At 39.9% G+C, this 22,836-nt stretch overlaps 4 protein-coding genes across 5 annotated transcripts; 3 read left to right on the top strand and 1 right to left on the bottom strand.

Moving 5' to 3' along the window:
* The first annotated feature begins 898 nt into the window (after positions 1-898).
* znf592 (zinc finger protein 592) lies at positions 899-9,256 on the top strand. Of its 2 annotated transcripts, none has more exons than XM_026175949.1 (9): positions 899-954; positions 1,549-3,800; positions 4,254-4,432; positions 4,527-4,700; positions 4,788-4,947; positions 5,464-5,727; positions 6,897-7,009; positions 7,094-7,235; positions 7,319-9,256. In XM_026175949.1, the coding sequence occupies exons 2-9, from the start codon at positions 1,569-1,571 to the stop codon at positions 7,817-7,819; spliced, it is 3,765 nt and encodes a 1,254-aa protein (XP_026031734.1). In that variant the 5' UTR covers positions 899-954; positions 1,549-1,568; the 3' UTR covers positions 7,820-9,256. The 2 variants fall into 2 exon arrangements, with proteins under 2 accessions (XP_026031734.1, XP_026031733.1); XM_026175948.1 differs by lacking the exon at positions 899-954 and adding an exon at positions 978-1,138.
* Positions 9,257-9,402: 146 nt separating this feature from the next.
* On the top strand, positions 9,403-10,234 carry nmba (neuromedin Ba). Its single transcript, XM_026175951.1, has 3 exons — positions 9,403-9,818; positions 9,911-10,094; positions 10,178-10,234. Exons 1-3 carry the CDS (start codon positions 9,656-9,658, stop codon positions 10,212-10,214), a joined length of 384 nt encoding a protein of 127 aa, XP_026031736.1. The 5' UTR covers positions 9,403-9,655; the 3' UTR covers positions 10,215-10,234.
* A 241-nt stretch (positions 10,235-10,475) lies between these two features.
* Positions 10,476-16,856, top strand: kti12 (KTI12 chromatin associated homolog). Its single transcript, XM_026175947.1, has 9 exons — positions 10,476-10,714; positions 12,428-12,479; positions 12,595-12,647; positions 12,730-12,785; positions 12,870-12,949; positions 13,071-13,230; positions 14,005-14,067; positions 15,922-15,990; positions 16,641-16,856. The coding sequence occupies exons 1-9, from the start codon at positions 10,564-10,566 to the stop codon at positions 16,782-16,784; spliced, it is 828 nt and encodes a 275-aa protein (XP_026031732.1). The 5' UTR covers positions 10,476-10,563; the 3' UTR covers positions 16,785-16,856.
* Positions 16,857-19,386: 2,530 nt separating this feature from the next.
* On the bottom strand, positions 19,387-20,428 carry ch25hl1.1 (cholesterol 25-hydroxylase like 1, tandem duplicate 1). Its single transcript, XM_026177084.1, has one exon. It carries the CDS (start codon positions 20,401-20,403, stop codon positions 19,564-19,566), a length of 840 nt encoding a protein of 279 aa, XP_026032869.1. The 5' UTR covers positions 20,404-20,428; the 3' UTR covers positions 19,387-19,563.
* Between the last annotated feature and the right edge of the window lie 2,408 nt (positions 20,429-22,836).

Raw genomic sequence — 22,836 nt, 5'->3', positions numbered from 1 at the left:
TATTGTTAGCTGATGACTAAGTGCATGCGCCTATAAATTTAATGCGAACTGCTGTCACTTCTGGAAACCTTGACTTGCGGGAAGGAAGCTGTAGAGCTTTAATGCCCTCAGTTATGTCTTACAGGACGTTTATATAGCTTCTTCACTAAAATACTGGCAGTTTCCCAAATCAGAGGCTGCTGAGGTCATGGATCTTTAGAGAAGATCACCCTCCTCACCAAATTATCATCTTAATTACAGCCAAAAACCCATTATTAGCCCATAAAGTGTTAATACCACAGACATATTGGGATGACTTCCAGTTTACAGCATGATTTGTGACATTTCACAGCATGGATCTGATGAACACTTTAACAAATAACTGGAAGCCAAATGAACTTGGTAATTGGTGGTTATAGGGATGTTTATATATTTCTGATAGGATTAGTTTTATGTCTATGAATAGCTGTATACAGATATCACGGTTTACAAAACCGTAATTTAAAGGTATTTTGAGCATACATAGTATTTTGCACATCCCCTGAAGCTGAGAGATCTTTGCCAGGCAGACGTGTCTGATGAAAGGCACTGTTTTTGCATTTTGGGTCGTTTGGGGCTTGAATTTTTCTTTTAAATTCACCCAAATTAGGAGGACAAGGCTATATTTCTGTGTTTACTTTTCATTAACCAAAGACAAGAGCTTTAGGGAATTCGAAACAAGCTTTCCGACACCTATAATAATGTTATTTGTTTGCATTTTCAATATTATTAGTAGGATTTAGTGCCTCATTATACATTCACCCGGACTCAAGGTTTTTATTTGCATTAAATTTTAATATTGTTAGCATTACCCAACCTTACCGAACACCGAAGCTTCGTCGTTTGTGAGTTGCAACTCCGTCCTGAACCTGAATAAATATTTTGGTGGACCTTTAGTACTGTCGTTGAAAGCAGTCACTCCCGCTGCAACCTCAGGTCTGTAAGACAGCGCCGAGGGTTTCAATTTCCCACTGAGGAAAAGGAAAACGAAGTTAACGTTAGTAGCTTGTAGCCTAGCTATGAAACATTAAAACAGCCTAGCCTGCGAATATTTAGTGCAGACAGTTAAATGGCTGAGTAGCTAGTTTACTAGAGCTGTTTAACACACTCGGATCAAATGGTGAGCACCCTGTGTATCATTACGTGACGACTTTACTCGTTTGGCTGAATTATTTACGCTGTAGCATGTTGCTAAGATGGGGGCTAACTCGCTAGCTTAGCTCCATTTTACAGCTAGCTTGTTAGCTGGCTCCTGTGTGCATCTGTCATATAATTTGTCCAGTGAGTGGGTTTAAAGTTTGTGCTATCTGTTAAATCGCTTGTGTTGTGCGTGTTTTATTGCATATTTAGCATTAGCGCTGGAGATGTTGCCCACGTTTAGCTTGCTGGCTAAAGCTAGCGTTGACATATGACGCGTCTCATTTGCTAAATAGTTACTCTTCAGTTTATAAAACAGCTTTTTTTCTCTTTTAGTTTTTTTTGTAACAGTTCTTTATGCTCATGCTAAGTCACAGCTGCGTCTTTCTGTAGGTTTGTGAGACTGTACGGCCATGGGTGACATGAAGACCCCAGATTTTGATGATCTCCTGGCAGCTTTTGACATCCCAGATGCCACTGGATTGGATGCCAAAGAGCCCATCCAGGGGAGTCATGAGGAAACAGAAAATCAGCTGAAACACACAGAGATGTGTCTGGATGACAGCTTACTGACTAACCAAGCTATACCACCCTCAGATGTCCCAGCTGTAAGTGTTATTGTGAAAAATACAAGTCGGCAGGAGTTACTTGAAGAATTTAGTGATAGACTTCACTCGGGACCAACATTGCAAAATGGATTTAGGGGACAAGACACTTCTGTGACCTCTGCTGAGACAACTAATACCAGCTTCTCCAAATCATTTGTGTCCACATTGAATGGGAAGGCTTCAAGTGAGCTTTCTGGAAAGCCACCTATACCAGATGAGGCACCATTGTTTCCTCAGGCACTTTCAGATTTAAGTCCAGTCTCCAGTCCTGAGCATGAAAACACCCAATCAAGCAGAGAGGAAATACTTCCAAACGAAGACAGACTATGTTTCCCAGAAGCTTCAGTTTTGGACACTTCAGTCTGTCACAATCCCAAAAGAATGGACCTTAGCATGTTTGATAACTCTTCCAAGGACTCTAATAATTACGAAAGCATACAGAGGATTAAAGGAGCAGAAAGTAGTAGAAGCGAGGAGCTTTCTGACATCTGTGGTAGTAGTGAAGCAGAGAAAACACCTGGACTACACAGTGAATATCCTCCACAATTAGGAAACCAGAACTTCACTGAAACCAACTGGAATTCAGGAGCACCAGTGACTGTTCCCTTATCCCTTATTGCCCCTTATCCACATGTCAAGTCACAGACATGTAAATTATCCTCTTGTCTTGACGCTCTGGTGGCTCTGAATGCTAGAAAAGATCCCAATGAGCAGACAGATCACAGAGAATCCCCAGCTGTTCAAAGTGACTGCATGAAAGCTAGCCCCAAGGTCCCCATATCCCCACGAAGCCCCAGAAGTCCACTTGAAGCAGTAAAACGATTAAGGAAACCACCTGATAGCCCTGTGAGTATCTGCAGTGACAGTAGTGGCAAAGCATCCCCTGCAGTGGTATCTGGTTCACCTCCAGCCATACCTAAGGTCAGGATTAAGACCATTAAAACCACATCTGGGCAGATCAAGCGTACCGTCACCAGTGTGCTCCCAGATTCAGAAAATGAAGACGTGCATTCTGCCTACGAATCCTCTCCATCGCAGAGTATGATTAGTGATGATTCATACTGTAATGCATCTCCACATCAGTCTCAAGCTCCAGATGGTGTTGTTGGGGTGCCAAGTAAAGGTAATGCAGCCAATACAGCTTCGGCAAAAGTTTCAAACAGGAAGTCGGAGGAAAACTCCCGGAGGTCAGGTGTAATGCGCTCTGCACCAGTAGTCCGTAATACTAAAGTCAAAAGATCTGCCGCACATCAAGTGCACAAACCAAAGAGAGTATCAGCCACTACAGGCCATGCAACTACCACAAACTTCCTTCCAAAAGCAATGCACTTAGCTAGTCTAAACCTTGTCCCTCACAGCGTTGCTGCTTCAGTAGCTGCACGAACCACCTCCTATCAACAAAGTCAACGCACACTCTCCTCCACAGTGTACAGTACTGTCCCATTAGTGCATCAGGTCAAAACAGCCAATTCTTATCCCCACCTGTCTAATCCGAACCCATCTGCGGGAACTTTAAACAGACTGTTGAACAGTGCCAACCCTGTGCCTACATATGTGCCAAACTTGAACCCACCTCCGGGAACCAATATCAACCTTCCACCACATGGATACTGCTGCCTCGAGTGTGGGGACTCCTTTGGGGTGGAGAAGAGCCTCGCATTTCATTACAGTAGGAGGAGTGTCCACATTGAAGTAGGATGTACACACTGCGCAAAGACTTTGGTGTTTTTTAACAAGTGTGCCTTGTTGGCTCATGCAAGGGAACACAAGAACGGTGGCACAGTGATGCAGTGCACACAGCTCAATTTGAAGCCCATAGCAGAAGAAAAAATGTTTGTACCCCTGAGTAGTGAACTGGTTAGTGTGGGCACTTACTCCTCACCATTAGTCTTGCCTAAAAGTGAGCCTGTCCTGCCCTTGTATCCGGAAAGCGTCATCCGCCATCGACTCCGTTGTTTGGAGTGTAACAAGCAGTTGCCTGACTACAAAGCACTCGCAGGCCATTACCAGAAGCTGTCAGAAGATACAGAAGAACTGGTGAGTAGCTAATTGACATTTTCAAGTATAAGGGTGACAACAAATCACTTGAGAAGACCACCTTGCAGAATTTAGCAAGTATCTAAGCCTATTAGTGCTTACTCTTAAATGTTTTTAATCTGTAAAAGTCACTCAAATCAAAGTAGAAAAGTGCGCTTCAGGGCATAGATTTATCATAATGAAGCAACACGATGCCTGGTGCCACTTTGTAGATAATTTATCTGATCTGTTTCTGATTGATTACTGAGGTACAGATGAGTAAGCTTATTCTAGCTAAAGAGAGAATACTGCTTTGTATAATTACTTACTTCATTGTAGCTGTTAATTGGATTGTTTTCTATAAAAACAAATGTATTTTCTCTATCACCAGATTTGTCCTTTTTAATGGCACCACTGTTTGTTTGTTTTCCACTCAAAACTGTCTTTTTGTTCTGTTCTGTTGTGAAATACCAGATCTGTAAAGGTTGCTCAATGCTGCTGCCCAACAAGTGCAGTTTCAGAGCTCACCTACGCATTCATGCACATAAGTCCCCTTACTGCTGCCCTGAGTGTGGTGCCCTGTGTCGTTCTGCAGACATCCAAAAGCACGTCAGGGAAAACTGCCTGCACTATGCTCGCAAGGCTTGGTACAAGTGAGTAACTTGGCAAGAAATGCAGGTTTTTTTTAAAAAAAACCCACAGTGTACAGTGCACTGTTGCAACAATTATGTTTTCCTTTTCTTCCAGATGTCTTCACTGTGATATGGTTTTCCGGACCCTTCAAGGACAAAAGACTCATATTGAAGAAAAACACTGTGAGGTCTTGTACAAGTGCTCCATCTGCCCGGTTGCATTCAAGACCTCCGACAACTGTGAACTGCATTTGAAAAATAAACACAGTACTAGCAAAACAACTCCAGAGTAAGTTAACATCTCATGACCTGACGGTTGAAAACTGTGGGCTTCTCCTCATAGGCTGCTTTAACAGTTTTTGCTTTCTTTTTGCAGGTTAATCTTAAAGTGTTCCTGTGAGAAAATGTTCAAGAAAAAGCAGCTACTGTTTCAGCATTTCTATCAGAATTCCAGCAAGCGTGTTACGTCTGTATTTAAGTGTCCAGAATGCAACTCGGTCTTTCCACAAAAGCTGCTATTAATGCAGCATTTCAAGGTTAGAATTAAATATATGCATTTTATTTAGATGTTTTACATGTTTATCATTTTTACCTCTCAGACATAAAAAGTGGTCAGTAAGCACTGGTGAGGTGTAGCACTGATGGTTGTCAGTATTTTTTAATATATTCCCTGCAAGTGATCCTTTAGGAGTTTAGGATGTCTATAGGAGTTTATATTTGCGGCCACATTTCTTATCTAAAATGATTTGTGCTAAAGTTGTCAGACATCTGGGGAAAAAAAGGTTCCTTAGTCCATAGAAGAGTTATAAAGTGCATCCAGTAAAAGTAAGGTGCTGTGTCCTATCATGTTTACTTTTTTTTTTTTTTTTTTTTTTTTTTTTTAAACCTTTAAAACCATACACCTGATACAGATCAATCAACACGGGAAATCATTAACTTATGCTCCAGCAGTAGTGTTCTTTTGTTAAAACACCAGCAAAGAAACAGTTAAATGTTACTGTGTAAATACGTTTGAGCATAATAATGTGAATTTTGTGTTTCCTGTTCTGCAGGGTGTGCATGTAGGAAACACGATTGAAGAGACAGAGAAGAAGAAAGAAACTAAGCATGCTGACTTGCACCAGGAGTCTCAGTCTATCCAAAAACAGAAGAGTCACTACCCTATTAAACAAACAGTTGCTACTAGAGAGAAATCTGAGCAAGACAGCAAAATCCTAAATCGTGTGAAACCCGCTGGATGGACATGTAACGAGTGCCTGCAGCAGTTCACTGAGCGAGATGCCTACGTTTCCCATTTGAAGACCACACACGGAAAGGTAAGGGTGCACTGACCCCGCACTGACGTCTGCTGATGCAAAACATTACTGAGTGTTGCGCTCTTATGTCTTGAGTTGGTGTCTTAAAATCTTGACAGATATACCGACAGTGTGCCACAGAAGACCGCTCAGACAGCAACATCAGTAAATCATGTAAAGCCTTGTCTGGGTTCCTGTATTAAAACTGTGGTACCTGGGTTTAGATGCCTTGAATTGGCATTTTTCCATATAAACACAATTATTTTTATTTTTTTAAGAATGTAAAATTTGTGTTTTGAATTGAAACTGGGTCATGTAGAATATACAGTATTACTCTGGAGCAGCTTGCCAATTACCACCACCCTCCTTTTTTTCCCATGCCCTCTGCTTTCTCCAGGATACACAGTGAGTTTTTAGACTCATTGGGCCTCAGTTCACACTGAGTAGAAATCGTCTTACCCTGCTACCAAATGAGTACAAATGCAAAATTATTCCCCATACACACTGCTCTGTTTTGTTTATTTTCTTTTTACTATACTGCTTTACATATTTTACCATACTGTTATACATATTACTATGCAACACGTTTAGCTCGAGATGGATCATGGAGAAAGCTGTAGAGCTTTCATCACTACACCAAAATAGCACAGAATTTCCAGCTCAAGAAACTGAAACAATAACGTTCTCAAAGCAAACACTTTTTCCTAGTTTGTTCTGTTAGAATGAAATACAGAATAAAATAAAAATATAGTAGATAAAAATAACAGAAGTGATGAGAGTCCCCTGTGCTGTAAACTGTGACTCAAGTTAAATAAAAATAAAAAAATAGAAGGGGTGGGTGAGGTTTATTATGTTTATTATGAACATATTTTGTTTTTGTGCGTAATGGAAATAAAGTAATTGAACCAGTAAAAAAATACTTAGTTGAGTACGTGTTTGGGAAATACTATTAGTTGGACCAGTAGTATTTCACAGCTGTGAGTAGCCAACGAGCAGTAGGGCGGAAATGAGTCCTGTACCTCTAAGTCAGAGTTTTTAGGTCAACCAGTATAAGCAAGATGCATTTTTATTCTGGTTTGAATTCCCAGTTAGATCCAAAATTGTCTGTTTCAAGGCTGATGCTTAAATAATTCACTTAAGCTCATCTTGTCATTCCTACAAATTATTTATTTTTATTTTTTTGTCAACAGTCCGTGAAGAAGTATCCCTGTCGACACTGTGTGTTGTCTTTCAACACTGCAATCAGTCTGAGACGACACATTCGCAATGATCATGATGGGAAAAAGAGGACTTATACCTGTTGGTAAGATTTTGAAAATGTATAAATAATAATAGTAACTTTGGCCACAAAGCAGTTTTTAATTGTTGCTCCATCCCTGTTTGTTAGGTATTGCATGGACAAGAAGACAATATTCACGTCAAGTGTGATGTTGAAGAACCACATCAGCCTTATGCATGGAATAAAAAATCCTGATCTTAGCCAAATGCCAAAAATGCCCATCCAAGTAGACAAAAATGCTTTGGACAAGGTAGCAATTTATTATTTCTCAACACAAACATAAATGCTTCCAATCTGCTCACTGGTCTAAACTGCATAACTTGTGATTTCCAGAGGCTTGTATCAGCAACACCTGATGTGGGCACACAGATGGAGGTTCAGGATCCTGCAGGTAGTCTCGAGGCTCCTTCAGCTAAGCGTCTGAAAACTCAGTTCCGCTGTTCGAAGTGTGGCTTCGTCACAGACAACAGCACAGAGTTCCAGCAGCATATACCTCAGCATAAAACCGACGAGAACACTCCTCAGTGCCTTCACTGTGGCCTGTGTTTCACGTCCGTGCTGTCTCTCAATAGACATCTTTTCATCGTACACAAAGTCAAAGATCCAGAGGAAGAGGAGAAAAAAGTAGAGGGAGATATTAAAGAGAAGGAGCAGGATAATCAGCTGGCTGGATCAGCAGAATCTGATGAGGAAAACGATTTGTTTCACCAGCTAAACAAATCTGATCCCTCACCGGCCGGAGAGCAAGAAAGTCCGCACTGCTCCACGAGCACAGACTGTAACTTAAATCTGAGCACTCACTCTCAGACACAAGCAGTCTCTCTCCAGCAGTGAGAGCCACCTCAGCTCCTGTTTAAAGCTGCTTTAATATCCTCAGTTTTCATGTGAAAGTCATAAGGGATGCTTGATGTTTTTAGGCAGGTGGTACAAAGATGTAATGCCTTTAATTTGGACAACCTATTTAGAGGCGGTGCAGTATATTCCAGCAGATACATATATTTAATACAGAACAAATATTTTCATATTATTTTTTTGTTTTTTAATTTAACCTTGTATGTTGGTAATATATTAATCTTGCCTTTCACATATAACTGCACTCATCACTCATACTACGGTTAAACATTTCCCCCTTCTGTTTTTTTCTTTTTTCGTCAAAATTTTTTGCTTAACATTTTCCATCCACCCTGGCAGGAGACTCAGGAATGTGTGTTTGTTTTACGGTCTGGTATTGATTATTGTAACAGTGTATTGGTGGAGTTTCAGGTATTGTTTCAAATTATTTAATGCCTCACACTAAATCCTGAAGGATTCAGGCTGCTTTTTTAATATTAGTAGGTTTTTATTTTTTACGAAACACAGTATAATTGATTGTTCATGTAAAAGCAGTAATTACAAGTTCATGGTTTGGCCTTTTTTTAAAAAAAAAAAAAAAACAATTTTATACTGTCTGTTTTGGGGGTGTTCTTTCACGTGTTTGGGAGAAACGAAGAGGTATTACATGTGTTCTGCAGCAGTATTGCTGTATTGAAAATACCTCAAATTGCCAGAAGTGGGTTTTGGTTTTTTTGGGGGTTTTTTTTTTTGGTTTTTGGGTTTTTTTTCCAGCAAGTGAACGGTCAATGTTACGTCAAATCAGGGTACATTTGTTGAGGATGATCCAGAGAAGGTGTGAGAGTGAAATTCATCAGCATGTCAGAGTTAATGTTTTATGAATCAGCACCTGGGAACGTGAATGGGAATGCAGTGACTTAAAATAAAAAAATATCTTAGATTAGCACTTGGCAAAAGGGGGATACTTTTCGGTTGCAGGCTCTGATATGTGAAGCGACACCTCGTTTTGTATTGACTACGTGACAGTTCCTACCTCCGTGGTAAATGGCAGTGATTGTCAAACGTCGAAAGGCTTCGAGAAGTTGCAGTTAATCTCAGTGCAATGTAAAAAAATTAGTTTTAAAAATGTATTATCCCACATTAATAAATTTTATAAATTATTTTGGGAATGACATTAAGTCTTTTTATGGTCATATTGACTCAACTGACAAGTGAACTTTTCTATGAAAGTGCTGTGTGAGCTCTTTGATTCTCTGTAAGCCCTCGAATCACCACACTGCAGCTGCTTACCTGCAGGGGCTGAGAGGAATTACTTGTTCACTGTTTGTCTTTTTGTAATGCTTGTCGAAAGATATTTGTACTTTTTGATACTGTGTACAGTGAGGACTTGGTTAAGAATTTGTGTACCTACAGTAGCCAATTAAACTTGGATTTACAGCATTTCTTAAGCCATTTCATCTGTTCAGCATGCAGTGGTCTACGTGCCTTGCTGTTACATTAAAGTACTTACAAATAAATTGGTGCATTTAATTACAGATCTGCTCTGTCTTGTCTTTCATTACAGACCTGCTGGGTTGAAAGAATTTAATGTAATCGGGGTGTGATAATCAGTAGTTTTGCGACGAGGTCACGTGCTTAAAATCGTCACAGCAAGTCAGAAAGGCACAAGGCACTCTAATGTGCATCATGCATCCAATAAGCAACAACCACAGATGGATGACTTCATCCCATTAGAATATTAAGCCGATCCTGTCTCAGTATAACTGCCTGTACCCAAAGTAACAGAAGAGATTTCTTTTAATTGACCAGCTCCAAATTAATTGGAAGCACATCTGAGAAATGAAAGGCACTGTGACAAAGATGTGCAGGGGAGGACTCCTGTCTTCTTTCATCCTTATCTCATACATTGCTTTGACAACTTCAATGACTCTTGATTTGACTGAGCTGAGAAATAAAGTTTCAAAGCTCAAGGTGAATCCCAGGGGGAATCTGTGGGCAACGGGTAAGTTAAAAATTACACTGCTGAATGATTGTTTCTTTGTTCTGTTTGAAAATGCAATATTTACAGAGAGTTTGCATGTTTCATTTAATAAGGACATTTCATGGGCAAGAAGAGCATTGTGGATAGTTCCTTTGTGAATTCTGCCTTTGAGAATATAAAAGATACAGCTGAAGGCAGAGATGTGAGACCTCTGCACGGAGTGGAAGACCTGCAGGCGCTCCTCATCCATATTCTGAAAACTGCCCAACAAACACAAGGAGAGCAGGCACTAGACAGGTGAGTTATGTATTATTACTCAGTCTAATACCGCTGTTAATCCTTCCATTGTACAGCTTTCTGTGTTTTTCTCATGCATTTAGAGAAGAAGGACATCCAGTTCGATCAGTTGTTGCGTGACATCCTGCTGATGAAGAGGGTTTCTGCTCTTGTGAAAATCAGCTAAATTATGTTTTGTTTTTTGTCTAACATAACACGTATATGTTGGCAAGTGAGAAACACTTCTGTTGTTTTACTTTATATTGTCTATGACTTTATTAAAAGCGCAGAGAATGTATTGGAAGTCTGTGTTTTCATCTATGTTCAAGTCACATTCGCACACACACAGTACCTTCAGATAATCAAGTTTCTGGCGCCCCCTGCCGGTCGGTAAGGGGAAAAACCGCTTTTAGTTAACATATCCGGGTGAAAGTGGCAACGTGCTTTTTATCACATCCCAGGGTAGTTTGAGTGGCAACTAGCCCCAGTTATGCCCCTAATAGTGATGTGTGGTTATCCCTGTAGTGGTAAGTCACGAAGGGCAGAAGAGCTGAAGGTGTATTTTGAAGAAAGCACAGAAAGAAAGGTTCATATTGTTGGAGACGGAAGCCTGGGCGTTGAGAAAAACACTGTTTACGCAGGCAAGTAAGCTTAGCACGCCTTCATTAGTGTGCTTCTTAAAGCTTTTCAGCTTCCAGGGCTTTCAGTCTTACTTGGCATATTTTTGTATGTTATTAGCCACATAATACTGAGGTAACATTACCGGCCTTACACGAAGCTTAGCCGGGGGAATAAACAACAGAGGCAGGAGTGCTTATTCAGCGTTTGCGCTTATCGATGCTTGGGGCGGCTTTAAAGTTCATGACAATTACAACTGTGTTCGCCTGCTTTATGAGCGCTACTATTCAATTAATTTTACTTATTTAGCGTTAGCAGCAGTAGTAGTTAGTAGTAGAGACAGTCCAGTAATCTCTTATGAACAGGCACCTGGCGAAGGTGGGGAAGAAGGATTGCTCTTTAACAGTAAGAGACCCTACAAAACCAGTTAAAGAAGGGGCAACCATCGAGGATGATTGGTTGGAGGCTAGAGGAAAGAAAGGAGACTATTAGCAACAAATAGAACAAAAGTTAATTTCATGCTGTAGTAGCATATAAATGCATAGGGAGTGAAAGGGGCATCAAGTCGATGTGCTTACTGCATAGTGGAAAATCCCTCAGCAGCAGCTATATTCCTAAGAGATTGGATCCAAGCCTGACTATAGGATTTGTCATAAGTGGAAGTTTTCAGGCTAATTTGAAAAGTAGAGAGAGTGTCCTGTAAGCCAAACTGGGAGCTGGTTCCACAGCAGAGTTGCCTGATAGCGTCCATTCTACTTTTACAAACCCCTGAAATCACATGTAAGCGGAAACTGCTAGTAATAGAGTAGTATGGTACTAGGAATGGGAAATATATCATGACATTTCAAAAAACACTTGCGATTATGAGATTTATTATGATGTAGGGGGGGGAAGCGACATTTTATCGACGTTTGCAGCAGCAGGATTCCTAAATGAGTAACTGAAGGGCAGTTTCAATTCTCCTTCTCCAATGAGCTGCTGTTATTGATGACACACTTCCTAATTTGAAGAGCAATGGTACAATGGCAGCAGCATTATTGTGCAAAAGTAATAACACAGCAACAGATACAGTGACACAGCATAAGTCATAAGCCTGGGTAGTGTTTTCCCTGCAAATTTTAAGTATAAAGTAGTTGCTTAATACTTTAGTTTAACAATAACGCGTGCAGCCGGCCATGCTCAGTGAAGTCATTTTATTTACTTCTGGGTCTAACATAACCAGCTGATTGTATCTCCTCCTTTATAGACTGGTGGTAAAAAAAACCAAAAAAAAACCTGGGTTTTTTGCTTCAAGCTGCAAGTTTGTGTCCACAGTTAGTGACAACAGTTTTCTTGGATATTTTGAAAAGTACACTGCTTTGCTGAAAGTTGTTGACTCAACTCCCTTTTTAGCTACCAAATGACCATCAGAGGCTCTTGCTCTCACAAATGCCTGGGCTTGTCTCGTTGTGTGCATTAGGGAATTTAAGCAGGATGTTGCTATAGCAACTACATAATAATATGATACTTTGATATTCATATTATTATTGTGGGTGATATGACATGGCACATCACTTGGACCTGATCATTTTAACTGTGTTACTGTTACATTGCTATTATGCTTTTAGAATTAAACATTTTGTGTTTCAAAATTTTAGTTCTTTATTATTTCCGTAATTGTTAACATGACTAAGGAGACTGTTTGCTTCAACTGGGCAGACTTCTGCATTTACTTAATTTTACTGGAAATGTTTCAGATTCCCAAAAGGAGAAAAATGTCAGAGCGTCTCTGAAAGCTGAAGTGGAGAGGTGAGTGTTTAAAAATCTGTTGTAGGAGCTGATGTTGCACAAAACCCACACATATTTTAATGCTAATTCTTTTTTTGGTTTTTCTGGGTTGTTTTTTTTTTTTTTTTCTTATTAGGAAAGTCAACAAGGATGACATTGTTATTCTAGACTCATTAAATTACATAAAAGGTAAGTCTTACTACTTATTCTGTAATTGTCACAGTTACATTAAATATTGTGATTTGTAGTTTAAAATTTAAATATGTTACAGGCTACCGCTATGAACTGTTCTGCCTCATCAAACATGCACAGACTCCACACTGCTTGGTAAGTAGACAATTAAACATACATTTTGAAAAAATGTTACCTTCAAATGCAATCGTGGTATGTTTGCGGGTTTTCTTTGTTAAGGTCTACAGTTTGACGTCCCATGAAGAGAGCTCATTATGGAACACAAACAGAGATGCTGCTGATGAGTACAATCAGGACATGTGAGTGAGAAGCCTCAGTATGAGAGCACGACTCTTACCTTACCTGCACTGTTGCATGTCTTTTTTGTTTTTATTTTTATTTCTTTTGCAAACTGTCTCACATGCATTTGGTGTTTTGAAGCTTTGACGCATTAGTTCAGCGATTTGAAGCTCCGGATTCCAGAAACCGATGGGACAGCCCTCTCTTCACTATTCTGAAAGATGACACACTTCCAGTTGAAGCCATTTCTGATGCGCTTTTCAAAAGAAAAGCACCCCCACCGAACCAGTCTACTCAGAGTGTAAGTCTAAGGCTACGTCCACACTAGCCCGGATAGATTTGAAAACGGCGTTTTCGTCTGAAAATGCTCCGCATCCACACTTTCGCTTTCAGTCATTTTCACAGAGTTGTCCGTCCACGTTGAAACGGCCCGAAAACGCTTACGTTCCAGTACTGCGCATGCTTGAAACAAAAGACAATTCGACTTGCCTCATTTCTGTCTGCCGTTTATTTACTTTCCGGCTCCTTGAAACGTCGCGGCAAAATGTCGAGGAGAAGCACCGAGTTTTTTAAACGGACTAACAATGAGGTGGAGTTGTTGCTGAGGGTAACACAAAAGTACAAAGTTGCAAAAGCGAGTGAGAATTAAAGAATTTGAAGAAAAGCTGTCTGAAGCATGTGCAAACTGATAGTAATCTTTAATAGGGCTGTCAAAATTGAGAGCAAACAAAGCAACCGCTGTATAATGCCCTCCGCTAACTTAGTTTAATTGGTCACTTGACTGCATCACATGACTAAAATGTGTCATCGTTTTCCAAATGGCTCCGTTTTCGCTGTCCACACTGCGACGCGACAGCACCGTTTTCAAATGTATGCATTTTCGAGACTCAGTGTGGACGGGAGGCCAAAACGGAGAGAAAACGATGCATTTTCAAACGAAAGCACATTAGTGTGGACATAGCCTAAGAGACACTAGTTACAATCAGTCTGGAAATCTACAATATTTACTGCATGCATGTGTTTTTTTTTTTTTGTCTGATTGTGAAGGAAACCTATTTTCTTTTCTTCTCTGTAGCAACCACTGTCATCAGCAAACTTTTTATACGAGTTGGACAAGATCACTCAAGATGTCTTGATGGTATGTTTTTTTTTGTTTGTTTGTTTGTTTTTTCTAGTTTCACATCATTTACTGGTCATTCAGGTAGTTTCCCATGATATTTTTTTCACTGAGCTGGACTGCTTTTTGAGTTATGTCATATTCTAAGTGAAATATGACAGAAGAGTCTTTTTCAGAAAAATGTTTACAAATCCTTTGTTGGGGTATCAACATTCCTCTGCATAATGTAGACTTTGTTCTATGACTCAGAAGGTATTACATGTATTTACAGCTTTATACGTTACATCACCAGCCAAGATGCAATTATGAGTGAAGCGCTGATGAGGTATTTAGCTTGGCACACAATAATAGCCCGGTTCAGGTTCAGGTACAGGTTACTGTTCTGCAGTCGTGAGTCATCCATCCTCACATGCAAACACATGCAAATGGACAACAAATGCGCATAGTGCAAAATATGAAATGAAATAACAGCTAATTCTAATTAATTTTGGTTATCACGTAGCCCTTGAAAGTGACATAGCTGTTCCTGTGAAGTAATGACTGCTCGAACAAAGCTGTTAATTAAACCTTGTCGGTCTATTACATTCACCTTGCAAAGGGTGTGAGTCGTCAAGAAAAAGTGAACCAGCCAACCGCTGCAGGCTTCCTAGGTGCAGGGGCTCTAAGTTCAGCTGTGGTTCACCAGTCAGCCTGTTAGATGACTGAACAGTTCGATTCGTTTACAGATAAGTATCCAGACCACAAGCCCAAAGAAAGAGATAAATCGGATTAAACAAAAGAACGATAAAATAAACCCATCGCAGTTTTATCAATGTGGAAACCAGAAAGCCTTCTCAAACGGGAGACTCGCTGGTGCACACAGCTTCAAAGACATTCATAACACTGAACTTCAACAGTCTGACCCTTAATAGATGTGACATTGTGTTTATGAGTGCATCTAAAATCAGTGATCATATTTTTTGCTTGCCTCATTTTATTCACTTTTGTCAATCACGTTGAACTGGTTTTCAGCATGAGTAACATCAGTTTAGCATGAGGTAAAGTGAATGGGGTCAAGCACATGCTCAGTGGGCCTTAAAATCTCTGATTTCACCATTGTTTCCAAATATTTACACTACAACTGATTTGAGGGGAACCGGTCTAAAGTCGTTAAAAGTTTGGGGATAACTACATTTGGCATTAGGCATTTAAACTATATGAATGGGTACTTGCTGTTTATAAAGATTTGTTTAAAACACAATAAAATCACAGGACTCAGATGTTGAGCTCAAGATTTGAGTAAATGCCCACAAATATTATTAGGTCAGTGAGATTTTTTCACAGTCATGGAGTGAAAATCTACATCCTGCGATCAATGTTAAAGTACTGACTGTGGCTGTGTGAAATTCCTGGATCTCAATGCTAAAATCCAAAGTGTTGAAAGGATTATAAAAACAATCGACAGCTTTAGCTGTTAACTGCTGACTGTCCAACGTTTAATAAAAAATGAATGCACCCCTGCACGTTGTAAGTGTGGGAATTTCTGTCTGCCATTCATGACATGAGCATGGCATGATTACCAAAACAAGGCAACAGAGTAAAAACATATAAATCAGCAAAAAAAATCAATAATAAAAAATAACCTCCTCTTTGTCTTTGTTTTGAGCTCATGTATTTGTTAGCATGCCACATGTTGCACTTCCTTCTTTTTGCGATTTCACACAGATCACGACGTTCTGTTGCACAATATCTGCAAAAGTTTCCAGCAAAATAAATTAAGAGGAGTAAATACTTCTCTAATTCTGATTCATTGTTCCTTATACTCTTTGTAGAGATCCCTTTTTTAAAAATTCATTTTTATATGTGTGTTTGATAAATGTAATTAAATGTTTTCAGGCGATTTTTAACGCCCAGAAGACGAGCGTTCCCGGGGATCTTATCGCAGTTCCAGGAGCTTCGGAAAAGATATCCTTTTTTAAACACAACTTGCGTGTGCCCAGTTATTTTGAACACACAATTTTGATTAATATTTTCACATTAAACAGATTTTTGTAGTTCCGTGTGGGACGTCTGTCATATTTAATGACTGTGTGAAATGCTAATTTTCGTTTACCTCCCGGGGTTAATCACCTCCCCTCAATAGCGGGGGGGACAACACTGTTCTATCTGAAAGCATTAGATGAGGAGGTGGAGGAATGTGTGGCCATCACATGACTTAAAAGAAAGGTGGATCTACTAAGCAATGTTAAAGGTCTTGTCTGTAATTGCATGCTGTGGGATGTGTGGTGGGGAGAAACCAAATTATATTTGTGGATTTTCATTGGTTGCAGGACTGTGAAGCACCTTCTCAGAACCAGCCACTTTGATTTTCTTCTTTGAAGATGTTGGTCCAAGCACAGCATAACTTAAAAGCACATCATCTTCTGTTCTGGCCAACCTTTAATAAAATGGGCATAATCTGAATTTGAAATGATGCCAGCAACATTCAGTACAGGTTATTTCCTCCTGTTGTCCTGCTCAAAGGTTTAAATGCAATACTGGGGCTTGGAGATAATTTGGGCTTCTGTTAGGTTCTACCTGTGGTATTTTTCTTGTTCCTTAACTCGCTGTTAAACATTGAGCTCACCAGAAATGTCAACATGGCAGAGCTGCGGAAATTACGGCGCCAGTTCATCAGCTACACCAAGCTGCACCCGACAGAAAACACGGGACAAATTGCTAATATGTTTGTTCAGTATTTAAATAAGAGTCTGCACTGACAGTGTGTAGTGTTTGGGGTTTTTTGTTTTTTTGGGGGGGCGGGGGTTGCAGTTGTTCCGTGACAAATAAATGTATTTAACAAAAACATCCTGTTTTTGCTGTTCTTGGTTATATTTTTAAATTTGTGTACTTTCTAGGACCTTTTTGGCCTTCCTCACCATATGGGATTTGCTCAGTCTTGGCAAAACCCCAAATAGCTTCAATGTTAGTCCAAGCAGATCAAGAATTTATTTTCTTGACCTACCTGGACTTAAAAATGAACCTATTTTGCATTTCACCTACTTGGACTAGGTATCTTGCGCCAGTTTTTAAGAGCAAGGGTCATGTGTAGTAACTACAGAGGAATAAGCCACATTATGAAGCTATGGAAAAGAGTTGAAGCTAGTTTAAGTAATCAGTGAGCAGCAGTATGGCTTCATGCTGAGAAAGAGGACTAGAGATGCCATGTTTTCTTTAGGAGTTTTAACAGAGAAGTATAAAGAAGTTAAGGAGTTGGCACTGTGTCTTTGTGGGCCTAGAGACAGCATATCCTCCAGAGAACTAAGGAAAAGAGAATCTAACTATTGAACTTTTTTGTTTGATTTTCTTCCTCTTTGAAACTCAAAGAGGCCACCCAAGCACATGAGAAAGCACATGATGTCCTCTATTTAGTACATCTGGACTTAGTAGGGTAGCTCAAATAAGTCACAAGATATATCGTGGCTTGCAAAAGTATTCGGCCCCCTTGAACTTTTCTACATTTTGTGACATTACAGCCACAAACATGAATCAATTTTAATTTGAATTCCACGTGAAAGACCAATACAAAGTGGTGTACACGTGAGAAGTGGAACGAAAATCATACGATTCCAAACATTTTTACAAATAACTGCAAATAGGAGTGAAAGATGGGGGTGAGATACATCAGGAATCTGATGCCCTCTTCTTTGCAATATTAATGAACAGGCTGGCAGATGAGGTCACTCAGGAGTCTCAGGACTATCGTGTTTGCAGACAGCATTGTGATTTGTAGTATAAGTAGGGAAAGGGTGGAAGAGACTGTGAAGAGGTGGAGGTATGCTATGGAGAGAGGAGGAATGAAGGTCAGTAGAAGTAAATGGGGGAAACATCCAAAGCAAAAGAGGTGAAGAAGAGAGTGTGGGCAGGGTGGAGCAGGTGGAGATAAGTGTTAGGGGTGATCTCTAACAGAGGGCTAGCAAGAAGGCTGAAAGGGAAGGTTTAGATCACATAACCTGACCAGTATTTCTATACCAGTGAAAGCCTACTTAAAATGCTTTATGTATGAGGGACAGGCAAGAGTTAAACAAGGCATGATGAGAAAGAACTGATCTGCCAGAAAGTCTATTTTATTAATGTGGAAACCGCTTACTATAGAGCAGGCAGGGTAGAGTGGATGGGGGTGACTGTCAAGGATGATTCATGACAGAAGGGTAACAGCAAGAGTGAAAGGCATTGTTTACAAGGTGGTAGTGAGACCTGCTATGATGTAAGGTGTCACTAACAAAAAGGAGGATGAGCTAGAGATGGCAGAGCTGAAAATATTCACTGGGAGTGACTGAGATGGACAAGATTAGAAATGAGTAGTCTGGAGACAAAGAGAGACAAGCCCTTATAGATTGGTATAGTGTATAGATTGGACAAAGGGTGTTGAATATGGAGCAGTAAGGTAAGAGGAAGAGATCAGAGAAGATTTATGAATGATGGGATGGTAAATGGCTCGCATTTGTTTAGCGCTTTACTTAGTCCCTAAGGACCCCAAAGCGCTTTACACTACATTCAGTCATTCACACACGGCAAGCTACATTGTAGCCACAGTTACACTGACAGAGGCGAGGCAGCCAAACACTGGTGCCGCCGGCCCCTCTGACCACCACCAGTAGGCAAACATGGGGTTATTATCTTGCCCAAGGATATCTGGCATGCAGCCAGGAGGCAGCCTGAGATCAAACCACTGACCTTCTGATTAGTGGCTGACCTGCTCTGCCATCTGAGCTACAGCCCCCTCCCTATGGTATGGGGTGTGACACAGGAGGGAAATGGAGGAAGATTATCCAGTTTGGCGATCCCTAGAAGAACACGTCAATGATTTTTTCCACAAAGTTCCACAAAAGGAATGCAGGAGTCCTTTTCCTTTTTTTAATGACTTAAAATTACTGGCATATTCAAATCAATATACCTTTAAGGAGTTAGAGCTCTGCGCTTTCAGGGATGGATTAGCCTGAATTCCCTCAGTCATGTTTTTTTCTTTCTTTCTTTTTTATGTCTTTAACTCAGCGTGACTAGTTTGACAAACAGTACATTTCTTGTTTATGAACTCTGTTTTCCCTTGTGAAGTTTGGAAGGCTGAGTAAGGCTCTTTCAAAGGTTTTAAATTATGTAAGACGATTACCAGAAAACCCAGACCCCTCCCTACAGGAAGTTTCTTGCAATTATAAGTGATTACTGGAGCTTCACCACAGTATTGAATGAGTGATTGTATGCCAGCTTTTATTTACTTTTTATTCCATTTAATAATGAATGAAACAAAAGAGTCAGATTCTTTGTAAATAAAATGTTTTTTATTGAATTCAAAAATTCAACAAATTCATTTAACACGGTTCATTGAGAATATACACACACATATATATTTAGATATTTATATATATACACTGCCAAAGAGTGCGGAGACAGCAAGGGCCCCACATAGAGAAAGCAGTAATTAAAGGATTGGGCATTAAAAGAGTGTTGCAGTGCTAACAATGCCACATAAAAAAACAGGCTTTATTGACAGAACAGTTCTTATTTGCTTTTCAGTTCATTTTTTTTCTTCAAAGGGGCAGCAGTGCCAAAAATTCTGTCCCAGTGGCTGAAGAAAGGAGCATAGTTGGTGCTCGGCCTCTGGTGGTGCATGTCATGAGCTGGTGCTCCACCCAGCAGCCCCAAAGGCACCAGGTGGTTCAAGGTCCACGGCAAGTCATAGCCTATGTGGTCTTCAACAGACATCCAGATGCTAAAAACTGTAATGCACCATGTGGTCAGCGGGTGACAGTTTAGAAGAATTGGATCACAATTGCTCCAGAATCCCACCGTCATCAGCTCTGGGATGCTGAGCCGCTCACTTGACCATGAGAAAGGTGCTATGTATTCATGGTGGACTGCATGGATCCAGCGGTAAAGCTGAGGATGCTTATGATGCATGAAATGCCAAATAAAGTACTGAGTGTCAAAGAGGAGCAGTACAGCCAGCATATCAATAAACAGTTCATATACTGTGGGAGCATCTCGTGGCAGTGGTGGTGCAGGCATAATGAAAATACTGATTATTACAGCTGGTAAAACAAAGAAGATGTGGTTATAAAAAGTGACCATGAAGTTGTCACCCATCATTTTCAAAGTTGGCTTCCTGTTTGGTTGGATCTTGTACTGATGGAATAAAGGCACCTTTTCTCCCAAGAGGTCCAGCACAGAAAAAGGTAAGCTGAAGAAAAAATAGCTAGAAAAGGCGAGTAGGACGGGGAAAAATGGGGATGAGATGAGAGGCATATAGTGAAAAAGTAAATAATCCCAGAATGGCTGCAGAAGAGGGTCTGAGCTCCTGCAAGGCAAGAACTGCAGGTAAGGTTCAGTGATGTTCAGCATCTTGGTGTGATACCAATGAAGGCCGCTTGTGATGCAAGTCTTATGATCCAAGACAAGGTTCTGCCTTATATAGAGGTGTTTAACTGGAGGGGCTTTGCTCGCAGTCACACCACCACCTCCCCCCCCCCCCCCCCCCCCCCCCCACCCCCCAGCAGCTTAATGTACAAAAAATGCCATGTCAATGCCAAAGGGAACACCAACGGTTCAATGAATGCAAGAAAAGAAAGCAAAACAGCTTTTTGTAAATGTTCCAAGCTTTTTGGTGTCCCAGTTTGGAGAATATCTCCTCATCTCACAATAAGCTGATTGTTTTCTTTGTTGACAATACAACATATAATGGTGTCATCTCATTTAGAGGAAAACAATCAGAATATCGGAGTATTTCTCTGCTTTTTTCTGCCTTTCTGTTGCTGATACATTAAAAAAAAGATGACTAAAGCTGTGTATACCTCTTTATTGGTCACTTTGCATCATCCTATTATGCTGGTCAACAATCACATGTCTGATGAAATATATGCACCATATACTCTACTGTATATGAAATTATTATTATTATTATTATTATTATTTATGGTGTCGACTTGAACCTTAAACACATAACCGTAGCGTTTACGCGAATAAAGTAATGTAATTTCTTTTTAACAAAATAAATATGTGCGCAATATTCTAAGTCTCCTGTTTTCCTCCTCACACCCAGGTGGTTCATTCAAACAGTACATCCAGTGCCATTTGGCGCTTTTTGGTGATTTAAGCGCTCTTTGACCCACATCTGCAAATTGGACAGGGAAGGAGTCAAGCCTGTAACATTTCCTCAGGTCAGCGTCCGTCTTTCGAGATTGAGAGTTAATTTGAAAATGGTCCGACTCTGTAATGAGTTTTACAGGATCACAAAGCTTGTGAATGATGACGTAGTGACTGCCAGGTTAGGATCGATCTTTTCAAAGATCAGTTTTCTTTTTCTTCAGATGTGCTATTGTTTTTTGTTTGTTTGTTTAACAAAATGAATTCTGAAGACAAAAATCAGGCAAGTGTTTGACTCACAGTAGGAATATTTCAAGGATTTTTTTTTGGCTGTCTTGATGTTCGGAAACGGACTTATTTCTCTTTTGTTTAGTTCGTTGTATATTTCTCTCTTACACTCATTAATGGCTCAGTGAAAAGCTGGAGTGTTATCTGTGCGCAGCGATTAATTGAGAAATGTGTAAACATACATGTAAATATAGCATATAAAGGAAAGCAGAGTTCACTCCTAAGGAGATTAAAAGTTAATCATATTTATTCTAGTTTTCTATCCAGGTATGCTTTTACTGCATTGCCTGAACAATGAAGTTGTTGCCATTCGGACTCTTTTCAGATGGTGTTGCATGCTGGAGCCAAATCCGATTTCATTAATTTCGACAAGATCTTAAACGCCAGTGGCTGAAATACAGCTGCAAACCAGGACACAGCCTCCGCCGTGTTTTACAGACGGCTGTAGACACTCACCGCCACTCTTCTGTCCTCATTTATACATATTAAAGACAATTTGAACCGAAGATTTCAAAGTTTGATTAATCACCATCAGACCTGTTGCCACTGATTTTCAGTCCAGTTCTTGTGTAGTTTTCCCACACCTCAGTCTTTTGCCTCTCCCATGCAGTGGTGATGAGCTTAAAGACACTCCACACCATGGCGATCCTATGTCAAGTTTTCAGCTAATAGCCAATGTTGGTGTAAAAATACAATTTTATGCCTAGCTGTGTCATCTTTGTCTTTTATTGGTAGAGCCAATTTAATAAATTGGAAGAAAAAAATGTTTTTTGCTACAGGCTGCTAGTAACAAAGTGCCTAACACTTTTTCCAAAAGACATCTAATTCCCTTAAAGGTAGTTTTTATATATTTGAATGATTCATATGTCGATATTAATATTGCTTAAAAAATTAAAACTAACAACTCAAAAATGTATTCCTCTGTAAATGGACGGGACTGAAATTAAATGAAAAAGAGGGGAATGTCCAAAGTATGGAGAGCTGTTTCCCCAATATCACCTTAAAATTACAAGAAAGTCTGCCTCCTTGAAAGTACAAATTTAAAAAAAATGTGGGATGACTTGAGACTTTTGCAGTCCTCTGTGCATTTTGGCTGTAGATTGCTGTTACAAGAGGATCAACAGGGTCAGCTAGATTAGACTAACTAGGTTAAGTTTAGTGTTTAATCTGTGTAATGAGACCAACTGACCTCCATACACTTTAAGTCACTGGGTCAATCCTGCTAATGCTGCCCTTTCTTTGCCAGATGACCTCTGAAAATAAGATTCTAATCTTAAGTAACATTTAATACTGCACTAACTAATATAATATTGCAAATACCAGGACACTTCAATGTAATTTAATGTTCTGTAAACTGACCTTATGGCTTAAAGGAGCACAAAGTCCTCTAACTGAAATCATATT

Source organism: Astatotilapia calliptera, chromosome 7 (assembly GCF_900246225.1).
Source record: "Astatotilapia calliptera chromosome 7, fAstCal1.2, whole genome shotgun sequence".
NCBI classification, from domain to species: Eukaryota; Metazoa; Chordata; class Actinopteri; order Cichliformes; family Cichlidae; genus Astatotilapia; species Astatotilapia calliptera.
The sequence above is the reverse complement of the archived record's forward strand: the minus strand, read 5'-3'. Positions and strand labels throughout refer to the sequence as shown.